General features: G+C 39.6%; 1 protein-coding gene across 2 annotated transcripts in view; it reads left to right on the top strand.

Moving 5' to 3' along the window:
• Positions 1 to 21,563, top strand: part of LOC121705589 (collagen alpha-1(XI) chain-like) — a 126,957-nt gene that overhangs the window by 67,491 nt on the left and 37,903 nt on the right. For both annotated transcript variants that reach the window (XM_042086647.1, XM_042086648.1), the window contains exons 25-38: positions 3,880 to 3,933; positions 6,933 to 6,977; positions 8,081 to 8,134; positions 8,221 to 8,265; positions 8,632 to 8,685; positions 9,739 to 9,846; positions 14,634 to 14,687; positions 16,582 to 16,635; positions 16,812 to 16,856; positions 17,038 to 17,091; positions 19,010 to 19,054; positions 19,868 to 19,921; positions 21,068 to 21,121; positions 21,424 to 21,477. In XM_042086647.1, coding sequence (XP_041942581.1) covers positions 3,880 to 3,933; positions 6,933 to 6,977; positions 8,081 to 8,134; positions 8,221 to 8,265; positions 8,632 to 8,685; positions 9,739 to 9,846; positions 14,634 to 14,687; positions 16,582 to 16,635; positions 16,812 to 16,856; positions 17,038 to 17,091; positions 19,010 to 19,054; positions 19,868 to 19,921; positions 21,068 to 21,121; positions 21,424 to 21,477 — 774 coding nt within the window. The remainder of the gene's footprint in view (positions 1 to 3,879; positions 3,934 to 6,932; positions 6,978 to 8,080; positions 8,135 to 8,220; positions 8,266 to 8,631; positions 8,686 to 9,738; positions 9,847 to 14,633; positions 14,688 to 16,581; positions 16,636 to 16,811; positions 16,857 to 17,037; positions 17,092 to 19,009; positions 19,055 to 19,867; positions 19,922 to 21,067; positions 21,122 to 21,423; positions 21,478 to 21,563) is intronic.

The following is a 21,563-nucleotide window of genomic DNA, read 5'->3' on the forward strand; positions in this document are numbered from 1 at the left end:
GAGGTTTTTATTCAATGCAACTTCAAAATGACCTACAGCTCTGGAAAAAATGAAGAGACCTCTGCAAAATGATCAGTTTCTGTAATGTTACTATTTATAGGTATGTGTTTAAGTAAAAAGAACAGTTTTGTTTTAATTTATCAACTACTGACAACATTTCTCCCGAATAAACATTTTGGGTAACGCTTTAGATTAACATGTGCTTATTAGGTAATAACAGTGCATAATAAGCAGTTAACAATTCATTACTAACAGTTAGTTAACTGTTGTTATTCTTTAATAACATTAAGTAACTGTTAACATGCAGCTTGTAAGTGTTAACAAGCAGCTTGTTAATACTTGTTAATGGTGTATAAGACAAAGACCTTTCTTACCTATTTGTAGTACATTTTGCAGCCCCCCAATCTAAAGCGAGGACCATGTAGCCTATAGTTCCACAAGCCCAACCTTCTATCTCTATATATATCTATCTATCTAGCTCGGTTAAGCTGTGAGAAATGCACCTTCAAAATTGGTGCAGTGAGCAGCAAAAAAACAAAAAAGATGTAGGGCCCTATCTTAGCAATCTGAAACGTCTAGTCAGAGGCGCAATGTTTAAAGACATTAAAGGCGTGGACATCAAGTGACATTCACTAATTTAATGGTGTGATTTTGTGATCAAACGCTGGCCACTGGGCTCAAAGGGTTGTTCTTATGTTTCTTAATCAGTCATGGGTGTGTTTTGGGTGCAATCATCACTGATCCTCCTGTGGCTTGTAGTCTCCTCCAGGTCTCCGTCTAACCATTAGACAACCAGGTGTTGGGCAAAGTTGAAAATTGAAAAAGAGTCATCAGAGAAGATGACCTTACTTCAGTCCTCTATGGTCCAACCCTTATGGTATTTTGCAAATCACAGCCTGGCTCTTCTTTGATTTTCATTGATGAAGGGCTTTTTTTTAGCTTTACACGACTTGAGCCCAGCCCCTAGGAGCCCGTTTCGAACCGTTCTCACCGTGCAGTTCCCCCCAGCGATTTACCATTCTTTTTGTAGCTCACTTGGTGTTCGTACAGTTGCTGAGTGACATTCAAATGAGTTGACAGTAATCCCGGTCAGTGGAGAGTCATTTTCACCCTCTGTCGTACTGTAGCTTTGTTGTACCCAATGTCTGCTGCTTGTTCTTATGAACCGCCGTCTTAGGTACTACAAGCTCTGTTTTTTTTCCATTCAGCTGGTCCTATTGCAAGAGGATAGTGATGACCACAGCAGTGTTTTTATTATTTTCCTTGTTAAATAAGATTTGGTTCAAATGATCATCTAATCAGTACCTCATTAGGTAGAATGAGGTGTGATTGTGTTGGAATTCAACAGTCACTGGAATGGAATGGGTGTCATACATGTAGAAATGCTGATTTGTGGTGCAGTGGTCTCTTTTTTTCCCAGAGTAGATAGATAGATAGATAGATAGACAGACAGACAGATAGACAGACAGACAAACAGATGCTTCACAGTATCCAGCAGACATATTTCCATCAGACTGAGGGCAGCCCCCTGCTCGAGAGCATCATAGAGAAGATCGAACAGAGGGATATCTAGGGATCAGTGTTGTGCGGTCTGCCCGAAATGAAGCGGTCGCCCGCGGATGACCGCGGTCACCCGCGGTTATGAGTCATGAACAAAATATTTGAATGATATTCGGGTCATTTGCGGGCGGGTCAGTTAAAAATAATTAAATATATATTTTCTACAAATAGGCCTACTTAAAATATCACGAGAAGGCTAGCATCAATACAGTAAAGTCAACAGTAAAGAAGCTGAAGACGCGAGTTAAAATAAGAAAGACACCCCTTCAGGAAAAGCGATATAGGCTATGGGAAATATTGGGAAAAGTTCTTAAAGAAGATGACAGTAGTACAAGTTATGGTCTATAGACCTACTTCTTGCGAAGCCATTTAAAAGTATGACAGCCAAAACGGGCAGCCTGCAGGAATAAATGTTATGGCACAGACTACACAGCCATATCTACCGGTATGTATAGGTTCGCGCATGCATAAAAGTTACCTTAGTTCGTTGTGTTTGTGACTTTAAACAGTGGATGTGCTTTAGTAAAGCTTTGTGCTTCATTCAGCATTATAAACCAGTTCTTACGCTAATGTTTTGACCAGCAATGTATCTCTCTTGCCTACCTTGCCTCACCATTTCTGTTTTCGAAAGAAAGATGTACAGTATGTCCATGGCCTTCAAATCTTATCCTAGTGTTCTAATCCTTGGTGGTTGCGTGCGTGCTTGCGCTCTTATTCTCATCCTCTCTCCTGCGCTAACATTATGTCCTGCATGCCTACTGCGTGTAGGTGTAGTTCTACTGCATAAAGTTTCGCAAATAAATTAGTTTGTTTTACAGAAATGGCCTACTGTCACACTGCATGCAGGCTATAACCAAAAGCACACATTTTGTAAATAAGCGTGTCGGATCGCGGGTCGGGTATAATTTTGTCCTAATTAATATTCGTGGTCCGAGTTGCGGTCGGGTTGATTAAAATATCGGGCGACCGCGAGCCGCTTGTGACCAAACCCGCGCAACACTGCTAGGGATAGCTCTCTATCATAGGTGTATTGTCCATTGAGTACTAAAGTTAATACTGACCCAATTGAGTATGTGGGTGACTAAGAAAAATTCAATACATGATGACAGAGACAGAGACTGCAAAGACTACAGAGACAGAGGCTGTGTCTCAAACCACATACTTCTGTCAGTACACTGCTGTCAGTACACTAGGCGCTTACTTGCATTGTGCCCACATCTCAATGGTTAGTATTGTCCCAATAGCTGCGCTATATACTGTACTTAAACTAAGTATTTGAAGCAAGTAGGCGGTTTAAGATAGCCAGAGACTGCAGATGAAATCGCTTGAAGACACTGCTACAAGACATAACGCTCGATCACAGATGACATCCTGGAACTGATGCCAGAAGAGTCAGCGAAATCGTATACGATTTCAAGACCTTAACATTTTTTGTCAGATTCAGCAAAAAATCTCCTTACAATCCACTAGTTGTCCATCCTGTAATAGGCGTATACACTGTAAAAAAACAAACAGTATCTGTAGGCAGCCCACTACAGGCAGCCTGTCCCCCAAACAAAAACGAAACACTGTGTGGAGTTTCTCTGAGAATACTGAAGTGAGGGGTGAGCTACCTCTCTGGTGTGTTTTGTTTGTTCCTTGATTATAATATAATGCATGTTGTTTTGGTCAAAATGCATCTGCTATGAAAAATAAATATAAACAAAGGCTACGTCATGCACAATCGCTGGCTACACCTTTAAGAAGTGAAAAGTACTAAGGAATAGTTGACTACCCCCTGATCAGCAAGAAGATTGGGAGAGAAATGACGTTGAAATGTCCACTAAACATGTGAATCTGAACAAAGACAGACTGTGATGCAAATACAGTCTGTGATCCAAACATCCCTCTGATCACTGTGCCCCTCCACATGTTATGTTACCACTTTGAGTTGGAGATTCAGGTAGAAGTAGCTGGAGCCTATTGTAATTGGTCTTTGGCTGTGAGGCAGCCATCAGCACAAAGCTCACTTAATTATTCATGTGGGTGCCAGATAAGCATAAGGGGTGCTAGATATCTGCTAAAATGGGCCATAATGGGCTAGTAAAATAGCATCTGTGCATGTTTTGACAGACCAAAGTTACTATGCATACAGAGCAAGGTAAAATACTTTCATTCAAATACAAACATTCTATGACATCTTCAAAGTAAGATGTACTGTTTGTCATCCTTTATAACAAAATTGTGTCTGTGCAAGTATACATGTAAACTATGCAGTTGTCTCGTGTCAACCCAATAAAACTGTTTTACTTAAGTTTGACACATGTATATTTTATGTAGGGTCCTAATGGTCAACAAGGATTGCAAGGATTGGCTGGTGCAGATGGCCCCCCTGTGAGTATTGTTTTAATGGTCTATATCGAAATATAGGCTACACCCATGGGTTTATAAATCATTTCTTAAAATACCAGATGTTTTGATGTTAAAATGAAACCAAGAAAAAATATGTCTATTGACTTTGAGGTAAAAGGAAATGTAAGATATTTAGGACAAAACAATAATAACTAGAATTACACAAGAGAGCATACCTCTGTAACAGATCCTCCTCCAAAATTAATCAACAGACAGGGCTGAAAGCACAAACACAAACAAAGAGTTGAATGTGCATTAATTTGTAGATTTTTCTTCTATTTTATACTCAGCGTGTTTGTTATAATCTTAGACTAATATTGTCCTGTTAGTTTTGTTTAGTGGAAAATTCGTTATTTGCAATAGCGGCAATATTTGCCGCTCATATACTGTAGGCTATTGTACGGTGACCGGGAAGTGCAAAACAAATTTACATTTGTGGGTGCAAATTTACTAGGGCTGTCAAGTGATTAAAAAATGTATCTAATTAATTACATACTCTGTGATTAATCAATTTAAATGAATCACATTCATCCTTTTTTTCTATGAACGTATTTTAAAAAAATAAATCAAATTGTAGCAGATGATTGAATAGCCAAACTATCATTATAGACTTAAAAGCAATCATATGCAGTTTCAGGTAGCCTATTTTTAATTTACTTTGCCATTGTGAATAGCCTAGGCCTACTTCTCATGGCTTGTTCAAAAATGTACACAATGAAAATGCTTTTGTTGTGGAGGCGAAGGACTAACAACAGGCAAAACCTATCTCCAAAGAGCTATATCTACTGACATTATGGTAATGTTTCACGATTCTCACGAGAGGTTTTTAACATGGCACAGTAAATGCAAATGACTGAAGTTTCCATTTACTGTTGACATGTGCAGTACCCTAACACCGAGGTAATGCAGACGATTTAGTGAGGGAGTTCGTCGGTTAGTTAGTTAGTCGGTCATATGTAGCCTATATCAAGTAGTTTGCAAAGTTAACTTTGACGAGGGGTGTGCTAACTCGTACCTCCGGGTTGCTTTACATGGAGGTGATCCTTCAGACTTGACGAACTCTGCTCCAATGGTAGCCTATGGAAATTCCTTACTGCAGAAATCGCAGAGAACTGTCAACAGTTCCATCTGGGTGTTGTTTTTTAATTTTTTAAATGTAGGCTAAATGTTTAATTCACTGTAAATTTGCACCCACAGACGTAAATTTGTTTTGCACTTCCCAGCCACCGTACTATTGTCCTCTTTGGTGAAACTAGTCCCAATCCCAATGTGACAAAGTGGGACAGTCATAGCCATGCTAAACATTGCACTAAAAAAACAAAAATAAATATTTTTTGCTATTCGCTTTTTATGCATAGGCTATAGATAATCATTTTTATTGTTATTGTTCAGCACACACAAATTGAACGCTCAAGCGTTGGTTATTAACAAAGCAGACTTGCTCCCTCCTATGAATTGCTGTACTAATGTGGGGGGGGGGGGTCTAGTTTTAACTTTAGATGGGGTGGGATAGGGGGAAAATAATGACTGTACATTTTTATGACTTTATGGATCTGTACTGTATACTGTACTATACCATTTTATTGCGTCATCTACCTTCCCAGGGTATACGGGTGGAAACTAGCAATTTGCTACAACCCAGCAGACATCTAATGTTTTTTTGTGTGCTGTCCATGTTAATAGTGGAGTTTCTAATGAGTGATCTTATGAACCATTGTTTAGTTTTAGTGCATTTCCCGAATATGCTTGTTTGCTACTCTTTGTACATGATGCTCTTGGTGCCTTTAAAAAGAAAGCATTTCATTATCTTCACAATTTCTCTCAGTTAGTGTAAGACTATGCTTCAACTAAGGTGCTTTTTGATTTGGAGCTGTGGCCATCTGGCCTTGCAAGACAGAACAGTGGGTCATCCAACTGGAACAGAGCAGGCAGAGACAGGAGCTGCGGTGAAACAAACTTACTCAAATCTTCACCATGCTGGGCAGAGGCTGCCAGGGGACTCGAGCTGGCTTTTCCTGAGGCAAGGGAGAGAGAGAGAGAGAGAAAAAAAAAGCCAATGTTAGTGAGAAGTGCAGTCCCTGCCACTGATCTAGCCACCCAGTCCTCTTTGTTGTGACTCTCACTCTGTATTCAGGTCCTTGCTCCTGTTCTAGCCGTCGTAGTTTCACTTCACTTCACAAAAAAAGGGGTTTCTAAGTTCAGTAAAAATGCAAACAAAAAAAAGGTCACTTAGTAGATGTCTGGTCTCCACTCTTCAGTAGCTCAAGCCAGTCTGCCTGGAGTTTGTCCTGCTGAGTATAAAAAGGCTAGCCTAGAAATCTAGACGCACCCTAGCGGCAGCAAATGTAATTTGCAGCCAGGGTAGTAGCAACTCGCCGTTCGCTTGCGAGCTCAAAAAATTAAACTTCGATCAGGCCTATCACATCTTGTATAGAGTCAGTGGGCGGGCTTATTATAATGATAGCAGAGTTAAGACGGTTCCATGTGAATTCCCTTCTACTTGAAAAACTAAGAATATGGATGCTGCTGCTGGTGAGCAGCGTGACACGAGTTAACCTTTTTTTAAGTTGCCAAAAGTTTGATCAAAACTCAAAAGTTTGAGTTGTAGCGCTATCCTATTGCGTGCAGAGGGAATTTGAAAGACAACTGTTTATCCCGTCCCTCGGATTGAGCACTGTGAATGGTGAGTTCCCAGACCCTACATCTTGATGTGGGTCTGGTTCATCAGGCTATAAAAAGGCCGCTAATTCCCTGATTAACCCAGTAGACCTGGTTAGAGGCAATCAGAGACACCTGGGTTATGTCGCAACCAATAATAATGGGGAGAAAGAACAAGGAATTATGCAATTAATACAAACATTTATTGGATTTAAAAAAAAAAATGAACATGTGAAATGTAAATAAATGAACTACTTTTATTTCACTAGTTTGATCTCTTAGTATTGTTTTATTGTGAACTGATTTTTCTTTTTTTCACATAGGGACATCCTGGAAAAGAAGGTCCTCATGGAGAAAAAGGAGGGATTGTAAGGGATATACTTTGTGTTTGTATTTTGTGAGTTTCATTGTGAACGTGAAACAAGCTGAAACTTGTCTTTTTATATCAGATCATGTCAGATGACCATATTTTTCATTTAATCAGATTTCATGATTTAAAGTATGAGGAGATTGAAGGAAAGATCGGAAAGGAGAAATGTATTGCAGTAGTAAGTGTATGTATGAGCATGTGTATGTGTTGGTAGATAATGTTGGTGATGATGGGGCAGAAATAGCTGAAATTGTGAGAGTGGATTACTGTGTGTCCTTGTTTGACACTGCAGAAGTGCATGTTCCTGCTTAGGTGTGTTCTAAGAATGGGTGTTGTGTTGTCAGTCAACCTTTGTGTTATCAGTCAACCTTTCCATACAGTTATCATGATGGCTATGTTGACAATTCAGATCTAAAGATCCAACAGTATTAGGCCCACTGAACAATACATGTGTGAGATTTTTTCTCCATAATGAATGATACAAAGATTGTTTACCATACCAGCTTGCATCAGTTACCTTTAGTGTCGCAAACAAGCACCAACTTCAGCTTTTTTTTGTCATTGTTGACTTCCTACCATTAATTCATATGTAAATCTACTGTTAAATAATTAAGATGGTTAGGACTAAGCCATCTAAACTTAATCAGTGGACATTTTTGAAAATGCTATATAATATATTATATTTCCTGTATTTTACTGCAGGTGTGTTGAGAACCTAAAATATTATCTGTGTAAAATCAGTCCACAATTACAGTCTCTAAAAGTTGTAGTCTAACCCTAGGTTATGGGGCAGTTCATCTGTACTTCATACACAGATAGCTATTCCACGCTGCTATGATGTATTTTCATACTGAGTGTCAGCATACTTCTTCCTGTTTTGTGACATTAACTTGACAGAGCAATACTGCCACCTGTTGGAGTAGTAAATTGTTTTCTTTGTTTCCAGTTTACAAAGTAACTCATGAAGCTAGAATGACATGTACAGGACAGTCAGTACTCATTTCACTGCTTTTTGGAGGTTGAAAAAAGGCATCTAGCATAACAGTTAGATGGTGCTCTTCTGATAGGGTAAATACAGACATAATGTTATTGTGTTTATAGGGTCACCCTGGTCCTCAAGGTTCTATTGGCTATCCAGGGCCTCGTGGAGTTAAGGTAAGATGACTTATTTAATTTAGCTGTTTACCTTCCAAACTCTATAGAGTGCAGCTTGACTAATGTATAATTCTATGTCAAAAAAGGGAGCAGAGGGTGTGCGTGGCATGAAAGGTGGCAAAGGAGAACAGGTAAGAAGGCAATGTGCAACTTTACCCCTTAAGCTACATGCTATCTTAGACAAAGAATTGTAATTTACAATTGTGTGCTTTGGTAAGGCAGTTTGTCAGATACACATATTTCTGTGGGTTTGTACAATCCAAGTTTGCTTGTAATTACAATAATGATACATATTTCTGTTAGGTATGTGAATCCTACATTACAATGATCAGATATTTAGTTTGAGTGAAACATAGCCAAAAAGTTTCACCAGTTAATTTCTAAAAGCACTTTACTTACTGACTGATACTCATTCAGCCTGTCAGGTAGAGGTTAGAGGCAGTGAAGAGTCCAGATGTTAAATAAACTAAATGAACTCATGAGCAGTTGTTTTTTAGGGGGAGGATGGTTTCCCTGGGTTCAAAGGTGACATGGGTCTTAGCGGTGAGAAGGTAAGTGTAACTTTTGTATAAAATTACATATTACATGTATTTAATATGATATACATTCTGTTAATTGCCATATGCATTAACATGTACATTATGCACATTAAAGTATAATGTGAAGGTGAAATTAAATGTTTTCACTTGATCCTCTCCAAGAAAGCCATAGCTTTATGTCCTATTAGAACACAGTGTTTGGGTAGAAACACCAGAAATACTACATGTTTGAGGTGATAATGTGGCAATGACACAAAGTGGAGAGCATTATTGTCTGCTACCCGAATGAGGATAAGTCCACTGTCCAGCTTATACCACATTTGCTACAAATGATGTCATTTTGCAGGTACATGTATGCTTTCCATGCTTTCATCTTTAAAAGAAAGATATATCCTATATATCCTAGCCAACTGTTGAGCCTTAGTTTTCACTGTGATCTTTCAGCCAAATGTAGTTTACTGGTACTAAAATGTATTTCAAACATATGCAGTATGTTGTCACTCTCAGTACTTTCGACAGTCCGCTAATTTGTAATTGTGTCGCAAACAAAGTTTGCAAGTCTGGAGATATGTTGTTGCCTTAAGTGAATCCAGCAGCATCTGCGATTCACTTTGGATCTCCTCCACTGTGTCAAAGCTTGAACGCCATCTTGAGGAAATAAAAAGCAGTCACAGTAGCCAAATCCATGGAGTAGGGAGGTGGGGATCAACAATCATGTTGAAAACGTGTGCATTTTCCACATGATGTGAGCCAATATGGAGTACCCAAAGGCCAGTGCACCACTCAAGTCATGTGCGCCAAATGTTTTCCCTCAGATGCCTCAGAACATTACAGTAGAACTCTGCTTTGCTTTGGAAGACCCATAAAGGACCTGAACGTTTTGATTTCACTTGTTATGGTCAAACATTGGAATGAAAGTGTTTCATAGGTGTCCAAATACCAACAATTACTTGATATTCACACACTGATATTCACAGTCCCACAAAGGAAATAAACCAAACTGTGAGTGCATTCTGGTCATGTCTTGCATGCTGCCTCTGTATTATTTCTGGATGTAATTTGCAGGGAGAACTGGGTGTTGTTGGGCTCAGAGGAGAAGATGGCCCTGAGGGACCAAAGGGTAAAGCAGGACCCAGTGGAGAACCTGGTCCAGTAGGCCTAGCTGGAGAAAAGGTCTCACCATATTATATATTACTATACTATATTACATTGTATAGGCTTTGTTCACTAGTTTCTATGACTGTTCCTTTAGATTCTTTTTGTGAATTGGTCTGCAAATATTGAATAAGTGCTGTCTGTTCGACAACCCCATCTCCAAAAAAGTTGGGATGAGATAAAAACAGAATGCTATGATTTGCAAAGCATGTAAACCCTATTTTTTATTGAGAATAGTGCAAAGATGTTGTTGAAATAGAGAATATTTTGGAAAATTTTGAATTTGATGCCAGCAACACATCTAAAAAAAGTTCAGACAGGGGCATGTTTACCACTCTGATCAGTCTATAAACATTTGGGAACTGAGGAGATCAGTTGCTGGACTTGAATGAAATGTTGTCCCATTTTTGCCTGATAATTGTGCATGAGACAGAAAACTGGCTAGGTGCCTGCCTAGATGAAATAATTGACAGAGACACCATTCTGGAGATTAAGGGCCCTATTTTAGCGATATAAAATGCATGGTCACTAGCAAATAGCTTAATTAAATTTAGGGGTTTGTCCAGTCTACATTGTGGGTGGTTTTGTTATCAAACGTCGGGCAAATAGCGCAACAAGACTGTTCCTGTGCTTCTTAATCAGTCATGGGTGTGTTTTGGGCGTAACAACATTTAAACCAATGAGAATAACTGTCATTCCCATTCATGATCTGTCATTCCCTTTAACAACAAGCAGTGCAACTTCAAACAGAGCATCGGTATTTTGATAGTCAGCGGCGCATTTGAAGGAATCTTCTTGCATGCGAGACCGTATGGAACAGGTATTCCACTAAACCATGCTTTACTAAAACCTAGCACAGTATAGCCAACACGCATCTGCACTCGTCTATTATTTGAAGTCATTGACAAAGTGATTACCTTCGAGAACATAGCCTGAAAAAGCAACACTTACCCCAAGAATGTTTGAATGACTGAATAAAAAACTTAAGGACATTTATCCTGCAGAGGAGTTGCTGCTTACGTCTCGTGACTGTGCGTCTTCAGCTGTGATTCATATGCGCTTTTCTATAGACCAGGTTTGTCTTGGTCAGTGGCATAATGTTTTTTAGATAGTGTAAGATAGCAATTTTTAGATAATGCGTCAGACCACACCTTAGGTCGTTTATTGCCACATCCCTGAGTGCATTGTTCAATAAAAGAGACGAGCATGGCACAAAACTCGAGTGTAAGATAGGAATAAACTTTGCGCCGGGATAATAATCCGCTTTGTGCCAGGGTTTGTGCTGCGAAAATAGGGCCCTAAGTGTCCTACACTAAAGAAGCTTGAGGCACATGGTGACAGTCTACTAAAAATGATTCAATCAAACAAATACAATGTCAAATTCATAGATGGAAGATAGGTTCTAAGGCAGCAGTTTCCAAAGTTTTTCCCCCACGTACCACCACCTACATCCTGGCTCGCGTACCCCCACCATCCAACACATAAAAACGTAACACATTTTATTGATGCATTCCAGGCATCATATTTAATTAGCTGCCTTACATGATAACAAATAATGAAATCAAAATGTGCAACTGGTCTATGAGCTCTCACACTAAAAAACAGTGTGGAGAACAACATTATGAAACACAAAGAACAAAGAGAACATAGGCTTAAGACCTTTTGGGGCAGCCGTGGCCCACTGGTTAGCACTCTGGACTTGTAACCGGAGGGTTGCCGGTTCGAGCCCCGACCAGTGGGACGCGGCTGAAGTGCCCTTGAGCAAGGCACCTAACCCCTCACTGCTCCCCGAGCGCCGCTGATGTAGCAGGCAGCTCACTGCGCCGGGATTAGTGTGTGCTTCACCTCACTGTGTGTTCACTGTGTGCTGTTTGTGTTTCACTAATTCACCGATTGGGTTAAATGCAGAGACCAAATTTCCCTCACGGGATCAAAAAAGTATATATACTTATACTATACATACTTATACTTAAGATAAAAAAAAAACATTTTTAACACCTTTCCGACATTGCCCTTTTCATCTCGCCCTTGCGTACCACCGGTGGTACACGTACCACAGTTTGGGAATCCCTGTTCTAAGGGAAACTGCATCAGGATTAGGCTACTATTACCAGGTCCAAGTAGCAATGCATTGTGCAAACAAAACAATGCTAAAAATGTATTACCAGGAATCAAATGGTCGATAAAACCACTGTTCTTTGTGATGAAAGTGTCACTGGCCCTTCCACCGAACAGTTTTAACACAAACATCACATTAAATTGGGGGCTATACAGTATGGGACTTTGTAGGCGTTATGATGTTTGTGGTTGCCGTACGTTTGTGATTGTTTTCTTAAGTTCATTGGCCTTTGAACAAATATTTGAGTACAGTATATGATGCATGTGGCTTTGGGATAATTTTGTCTGAAACTCTTAGGCCTTATTCTATTCAGTGTGTCTCTAGGCAACCAAGCAATCACCTTTTCCCTCATAAACTTTACAAATATTTGTCTCCAGAATGTAAAGATTTCAAAGGCTGTGCTCCTGCTTATTCCAAACCATTTACCTAAGTCTGTGAACATCAAATCAAGACAGAGCCTCATTAGAACAAGCAACAGTTGTTCAGGGACAGCTAACACTGATGGTGCAGGATCAGTTTGTGTCGCACAGTCTTTTGTTGACTTCTTAAAACTGTAGTTGTGGTCTGCAGTATCTGGACACTGGATGCCAAATCACACTTCTGCAGAGGCATATTTTCCAAATTACTGACATTCACCTCTACATCAGATTCAGTAACTTCAGGTTCAGCACATGTGTCCTCTTGTAAGGGCTGAAGACATCTTTTTTGGGAGGGGCTCTTCCACATGATATTAACCCCTGAGAAAATACAACAAATAAGAAAAGGAAATTAACTTACATGTAGGCTATAAATCAAGACAACAACAAATTTAAACCAAAAACAATCATGAACATTTACACAACATCCAAATATCGAAGTGATTTCTAAATATTATTGAAAAAATGAATAAAACCTATGGTAAAATGGAATAAAACTTACATTATATATATGTCCCATATGTAACACTGGGTATGGGTGTTCTTTCATTGGTTTACCATCCAGGAAATGTATTCCACACACCTAGAGAGTGGGGGCAGGGGAGGGGGGGGGGGGGGGGGGGGCAGGGGAGGGGGGGGGATAATGAGGAAGAATACTAAACATTACTAACTTAACAATGCTGCCCAAAATATTGTTCATTACATTACTGTGTCGGAGGAAAACGCACTAAGATCTTTCCAAATAACTGATGTGATGTTTCACGGTTAACGTTACGAAAGAAGAAAAACAAGCCTGCTACTAACATGGAGTCCGGGGGCAGGCGACCCCATCATACTGTACGTTTTTATATGTGTAATGCCGACCAAATCATGTTGACTTGATGGTCATTAGGTTGCCCTAACCTTAGTTAAAGCAAATAATTTCTCAATAATGGCATTTAGTTGATAGAGATAATTATTCTGGCGACCACTGCAGTTCCTAGCACACACTAACGTTACAATTTTGCTTTTATGTAAAATATTTGGTAACGTGGTCTTAGCTTTTACTGTCAGTGTGTCTTAGCCCACTAACATACCTAGCTAACTTAGATCACGGCCATTTAATATTGTTTTCCGGTCCTGTCCCTTGATTTCTCTGAATATTTTAATGTTATGCACTATAGAAATCCCCAAATTCTTCGCAATTTCACATTGAGGGGTATTATTCTTATATTGTTGCATTATTTGCCCACACAGGTTTTCCCAGGATAATGAATACCTTTGCATCTTTACTTCTGAGAGACTCTGTGTTAGGACTTGCAGGCAAGGACCCAAATGCAGACCAGAAACTTGCGTAGTTCAGTTTTAATGTTGCAGCCAGACAGCAACAGAGCAAAGCACAAGAGATACAGTCCAAACACAAAAAGTTCCAAAAAGGGCAAAGCACAAAAGATCCAGGATGAGTATCCAAAACGCAGGCAAAAACAGGCAGAGTATTCACAGAAGACCAGAAATACAGCTCTGGCAGACACAGCTTTATCCTCACCAAAATCAGTTACAACCAGACAAAGAACAGAAAATAAACTGAACTTTAAATACTAGGCGGTCTAAACAAAGGAGACAGATCATTGGGTGAGGACAAACACGGGACAGGAGAAATCAATACAGATAATAAGCAGACTGATGAACAGCACAGGTGTGGGCAGAAAGTGGCGGGAAAAAACAGGGAGTGGCAAATTGGAGGTGGGATTCAGGCCACAACAAAGGCACATGGCATCAAAACATAAGATTGTCCGACAATACACAACCAGTCCAGCAGGGCGGCCAGAGTCCCTCAGTACTAAGTACTGACACTCTGCCTTTCTGGGATGCCCTTTTATACCTAATCATGGTGACAATCTAATTAGTTGTTAAATGTTCCTCATTGTGTTTTCTTTAGCATTACACAACTTTTCCAGCTTTGTGTTGCCCCGGTCCCAACTGTTTCGAGGCAGGTTGCTGGCATCAAATTCAAAATGAGTTCATATTTTCCATGAAAAGTCAAGATAGTCAGTTTCAACAGTTGATATGTTCCCTCTGTCGTTTTGCAACTAAATATGGGTTTACGAGATTTGCTGAGCATTACATTTTGTGCTCGATTTTACACAGCATCCCAATATATAGTAACTAAATAGAAACATTTATAAATATGTAAATATTATAACATATGTAAACAACGAACACTTAGAAAACATTTATTGAACATTGACTGCAATGTTTTTTGTATTTATTTTGTTTTCTGTTCCTTTTAGGGCAAACTAGGTGTTCCAGGGTTACCTGGCTACCCTGGAAGACAGGGCTCAAAGGTATGTGACGGTTTCTCTGATGGTCTGAAAATTGTAATTTATGTGACTGTGATCGCAGAGCTGTGAACAAGAAAGTGCTCTGAAAAAAAGTAATGAGTAATGTTAATTTGTCTTATTCACGCTGAAAAGCGTACAAAATGCTGCAACGTGTTCAAAGCCTAGTAGCCTAGAATAAAGAAAAGTGCACAGGTTGAAAAACTTTTCTCCTGCATATGATGAGGGTGCTGCGTGCTGATCTTTAGCCTAAATTGCCAGGTTGCTAGCAGTGGAACATAGCAGAGGGGGCGACAATTTAATAAGGTAAAATCTGAATCTCACCAGGTCATCGAATCAGGGGACCCGAAGTGCGTTCCTAATGTCCTAATATCCTAACGTTTAAATGCACACCTAACAGACGCCATCATATTCAATAGGTAGTCCGATTTCTGTATAATAGCCTGTAATAATAATATGTTTATGTAACTAGAAAGCCTAATTGCTTAATTGTAGGCGTTTTTTCTGTCAGGCCTGGTTGCAATTCCGCAAAATGATATTATTTTTCTGTGCGGTCCAGTAGCGCTGGAAAGTAGCCGCGTCGAGCTCCCCCACATTGAATATGTCGCCCCCATGTTCATAGACTGTGTGCCATTTTCGACTGTGTGCTACTTTCGCAGAAGCCCCTGGCTGCATCGTGCTGATCGGGTCACGAGTCAAAGGGTTCACTCCAAATTATTGCCTAGGTGTAGGTGATCATAAATAAAGCAAGATTAGCAAGATTCCTAGAACCACACATATGACAAGTTAAAAAAAATAAGTTGTATAATTTTCATACATTTTTCGGAACTAGTCAATATTTAAATCAATGCTTGGTGACACTGTCGGAAAAAAATGTTTGACTTTGTGTGTGTCCATTTGCATAACTTAAACTACTGATCCAATTTGCTTCAGACTTTCAGACAAGATAGAGGGTCATCATATCTCAGTCCTCCTACATGACTTGAAATTTGGTTTCACTTTCTTTACCATTGTGAGATAGGGGTGAGGGTCTGCTGTGACCTGACTGCTGGTGTTATTATTGTAATGCCGAATGCACTGGCCTAAAGTGACTGTTGATTGTGCAGATGAAATAACATCAAAATGCCAGCTAGATATTAACTTATCTGGAAAAAGTAACCTAGACATGTCATGGCACTGACTTTGCCCATTGCAAGGGCACTTCATAGTTCTGCAGTGCTATCCAAGAGGGCACTTCATGATTTGTTTTTCTTCCATCAGAAAAGCACCTGTAAGAAATGTATCCCATTGTAAGGGCACCAGAGGTGGACATCCTGGGTTCAGAAAATAAAAAAATCCTGCCAAGTATTTGATCCAACCATTTAGTAAACCACCTCATCCTAATTAGCAGCCAGGTAGATCAGATAATTAGTGATATCACCTGTGTTAAATGCACAGGTAGAAAAAATATATGCCTGGACTTTTACTTTCTGGAACCGGGATGTCCACCTCTGGTAAAGGGCAGCAAGGAAGTGTCCTAATGGATGCCCCTGCAGTAGAAAATATGTGGTAGGGGCACCTGCATTCTGTACTGGAAATGACACCCTTTGGAACATTGTCAGCATAGGGGCAGCATAGAAGGCACTCCACAATACACGTCCACAATACACGTATAGATCATTTTAAGGGGCACCATATAGTGTGTTGGATTACATTTACAACACCAGAAGGGCACTCATTAAGACACGTTCTCCAAACTTATTGTTTGAAGTGGCACTCAACAGGGCACTGAAACATTTTTCTCATGTAAAGGCCAGCCAATAAGACACTTTTGCCCCTACCTCGGAGCCCGCCATTGTATTGTACTATCACAGAAATATTGAAAAATGCATGTACCAGTAACACATCTTTTCATTTAAAGGGTTCCACTGGTTTTCCTGGATTTGCCGGATCCAATGGAGATAAGGGAGCCAGGGTAAGACAATAACTGGCAGAATTTGAAACATGAAGAGAGAGAGCTTTTTTCAGATCTTTGCAACATTTAGTGAAATTATCCTCACATTTTTATTAGCTACATCTTATGTCACTCCACATTTATAGCATTCAGTTATAGGTCAATCTTATACAAAGCTCATTTCTTCACTTCCATAGGGTGTTGCTGGCAAGTCTGGTCCAAGAGGTCAACGTGGTCCAACGGTACCAAATTTAGTTTGGAATTTCTGTTACATTAAAATCTTTCAGTACATTGTTTTGGAATAAGCACATCTATTGAGATACCAAGTGTATTATTTCAGTGTGTGTGTTTTGTGTGTGTGTGTGTGTGTGTGTGTGTGTGTGTGTGTGTGTGTGTGTGTGTGTGTGTGTGTGTGGTACCCAGGGTCCACGGGGTGGAAGAGGGGCAAGAGGGCCAACAGGAAAGCCAGGTGCAAAGGTAAGAAAAATATGTAAATGTAAATCAGGTTTATTAGCCATGTATACTTGCATATAAAAGGAATTTCTGCTCTGCATTTTACCTATATATATGTACGGTGTGTATAAATTGTACTGTATGGGCTCTATCTTGCACGTAGCACGTCTTGTACACTGGTGCTTGTGTCATTTTGCATTGGACGCACAGCGGAATTTTCACTCCACAGACGCACCTTGTTAAATTAGGAAATTAACTTGCGCTCTCGGGGGCGGTTCAGCTAAAAGAGGAGGCGTGTTCCGGCGCAAATGTTCCCTGGTGCTATTTTGCAGATTCAGAAAACAATTCAGCCACAGATCAGGAAAAACCTACTCTAAAGTCAGTGGCGCGTTATTCAGATGATATTTTAAGGGCGCATGCATGACCACAGGGGCGCCTGCTGGAATGAATGAATGCTGTGCACCCATCTACAGACACCCCCGTGCACGCACCGAAACATTCAAAGCATTGATAATATTTGTCCGTTTCCAGGTTTCGTTTGTGAATTGGTCACCTAAAAAGTAGCCTATATAGTACAGCATCCACATGCAATATCTTTACAACATTGCCTAACGACCTATTCATTTGGACAACTTTATACAGCCCTATGAAGGCTAAAGTTACCTTTAGTTTTCTCCCAATTTACGGTTGTTTATGGCTTTAAACATCGTGTTAGCTTTAACATCAGCCTATAATCATTATTCCAGCTGTAACGCTAATATTTTGACAAGCACCACAATTTTGCCTACCTTGCCCATCTGAAATAACTCCTAAGCTTTGCTGCCTCCATCCTTTGCTCCCTCCATCCTTTCATTGTTTTCAAAAATGTTTTATATCCATGATGGCCTCGAAGTCTTGAGTTAGTGAATTGGCTTAAATCAGCTTATTGTGTGCTGATAACAACAGCAACCATAGATAGTAAAAGAAAGTAGCAAGTAGCTACAATTTCTGTAATTGCTGCGTTCGTGCGTTGTTATTCCCTCTCCTGCTCAAACAAAAGTTGTGTGTGCATTAAGTTGATTTTGATAACGTGTTTACAAACTTTACTTTATCAAAAATATTGTAAATAGCCTACTGTCATGCAGTTAATGGGATACTGTGCAGAGTTGGGAAGTTATGGTAGGTCAACTTGGTGTGAATACATATAGAGGAAATTGCCTCTCGTTGTTGAGTTGCCTGATGGTACAGTAAGCACAGTGCGTACGGCCATACACCTGCTTGGCCATAATGTAGCGTGTGCACAAGCACATACACTTTGCTCCTTTCATCTACACTGTACATGGACACAGCAGTTCCCATTTCTGCAAATGATTCCACAAAGCTACTTGCGTTTTGCGTTTGATACTTGCATTTCAGATTGTTAAAATAGAGCCCTATGTATTTGTTAACCAATGGGTGTGGGAGGGAGTGAACTTGTCCGATGTCAGTGAGACCTTACTTTTACATTCCCTTGGTGTGGTTTTGCATTTACTTGCAATACTTTAATCTTTACCAGGGAATGCATAGCTAATTGCAAGGGAATTGAAAAAGAAAAGAAAAAAATATGAGGGAACGCAAAAGTATTGTGAGGTAATGGGAAGCTCTTGCAAGGGAATGCAAAAGTAGTTAAAAAATATATATTTCCATGATTTTGCATGTCCCTTCTAGAGGTTAAGGCTATGTTCAGACTTGGCTTCTCTTTCTGATAAGATAAGTTGTGCAGACCGCTTTTTCAGTTCTTAAAAAATCGTCCGCTGTGCGTCGGGGTCCGGTTCGCCCTGTCGGGACTTATTTTCCCAATAATAACCGCCGTTCTATACATTATCCGTTACATATACACATTTAATGGTATACATATAAAGATTTTTTCAAATTTGGGCTTTCAGTCCCACAGTCATCCTGATTGATGATTTGTTTTTCTTAGGGTTCCTCAGGGAATGATGGCCCTCCTGGTGGTTTGGGAGACAGAGTGAGTGACAACACATTTTTATTTTATGCATTTCTATTATTTATTTACATTTTATTTGATGAGAAAGCTCCAAAACAAAGCATGAAACTGATGCACTGGACGTTTACAGCAATTGCTACAACTCAAGAGGATACATTACATACCCTTCTCTTCTCTATGCTTCCAATAACCTGAAAGTGGATTAGACCAGATAGCCTACAACTCCCTTTTAGCTATAGCTCTTCTTGGTCTTGGAGGTGTTAAGTTGGAGATGGTTTGATCTACACCCTTTTACAAAGTCATCCATCAGGCTCATGTACTCCCCCATCAATCCTTAATACACAATTGCAGTAACAAGGATGTCACGCCACTTCCTCCTTGATTTTGAAAATTGAAGCAGGTATCCTCAAGTACTACAAGTACCTAAAACAGGCATATTTTTTTCTATGTATCATATACATCCAAAAATCTAATGAATTAACCAAATCAGACATTTGCTGTGATGATAGGTGTTAGAGGTGTTGAGATTCATGATAAAAATAACTCACTTTGTAGTGGTGTTAGATAGTCTTTGAGCCCTCAGAAACATGTAGCTGAAGAGTGCACATGTAAGTCAAACACATGTAAATGGTGTTAAAAAACTAACTCAGATTTTGCAACACATGGACATCACAGACTTCAGTCAATGAAGAATATGCATAAATATTTCTTATGCATATGGAGAATCATGCCCATGGTGTTTTGGAGTGGAATGAATCACACAAAAAAACTACATCAGATCTGCAAGAACATTGACTTAATTTACACTGTGAGCTATTTTTTCTTTCTTTTTAGGGTCTACAAGGTCCTCAAGGACCAGTCGGAGTCTCAGGTCCTAAAGGCCCTAGTGTAAGGCTGTTTTTGCATTTGATTTTACTGTGTGATTACTCACACTTCTTCTTCTCCCACTGGTTTTTGTTCAGTTTATATTATTTAATCGATCATGTCTTCAGGAACGTGCTGCTTTTATTTGCCATTAACACTTTAAATTGATTAATACGTGTGTTATTATGACGCAGTGCGGCTAACTCTCTATGTGACACACACATTTTATTAAAAATAAAAAAGTAAAAACAAGGCGTAATTGCAGGTATCTCTGTCTGACATGTTCAAAACTACACAAAATTGGAGTGTAGGATCATTATAACACCCTCTGAATGCATTCCAAGTTTCGTGGAATTCTGTTTATGGGGACCATACAATAAATTAATATATGTGTACATTTAGTGATTGTACACCAGTCGGCCTTTAGATGGCCGGACACAGTTTTCTGTGAATATCTCGAGAACCGTAAGGCCTAGGATGACCAAACACACATAAACATACACACACACACACACACACATGCACATAAACACACACACACACACATGCACAGCATTCAAGCACATACACACTCACAAGCGAACACACACATACACACACAGTATTCATGCACATGCACACACACACACAGGCACACACACACGTACGCACGCACACACACACACACACACACACAGAAAGGCTAGGCATTCAAGGACATGGGTAGATGGAGGAGAAATCAAAAATAATAAATAAAAAGTTCAAATTGACAAGCATGATTTATTTTTGTGAAGAGAATGTGCAGGACTGAGCGGCAGTCATATTTTGTATGACAACAAAGAAAATTAAGGGAAAAAATGTAATCTCTTTGTTTATTTTGTCATTTTCATCAAATATGAGAACTGCTTTGATAACAGACAAGATACATTTGTAGCTTTACCTGCAAGATTATACAGGCATGCCCTCAAACATAATACTATGTACTGCACCTGAGTTTAGAAAACTAAGTACTAATTACTAAGTACCTTGAACCTTGGCTCAAATGAACTCTGGACTCTAAAGTGGTTACTCAAAGGAACTTTAATGAAAGTATACATCTCAAACTGAGGATACACAAATATGCGTTAGCATCCAAAAATATTTCTCTCATCAATACCATTACATCATAACATTGTTTTCATATTTCCACAGGGACCTCCTGGTAAAGATGGACTACCTGGTCACCCTGGACAGAGAGGAGAGACGGTAAAGTAAAAGCAAAGGTGGAAAAGTCCAGCTTCAGAAAGTAAGTCCTACCACATATCTCTGCCAACCATTCACTTAAACCATCTGATTCTAATTATCACAACTCTTCAGCCAGGGAGAGCAGCAAATTGGTGAGATCAACTGTGTTAAGTGTACACAGGTAGAACCAATACATGGTTGGACTTTACTTTCTGAAGCTGGACTTTTCCACAGTGAAATATCCAACAGTCTTAAAATAATCTTAAAAATGCCATACAATGTTTAATCTAGGAGTTACTAAGATCATTTTATTATTCCCCAAGGGCTTCCAAGGGAAAACTGGACCACCTGGACCCGGTGGTGTCATCGGCCCCCAGGTAACTACATTGTAAAAACCCTCTTACACCTGGCGCATCGTGGCACCAAGACCAATGCAAGCCCTTGTTCCTGTCTTAAACCCAAC

The sequence above is a fragment of the Alosa sapidissima genome, chromosome 3 (genome assembly GCF_018492685.1).
Source record: "Alosa sapidissima isolate fAloSap1 chromosome 3, fAloSap1.pri, whole genome shotgun sequence".
NCBI lineage: Eukaryota > Metazoa > Chordata > Actinopteri > Clupeiformes > Clupeidae > Alosa > Alosa sapidissima.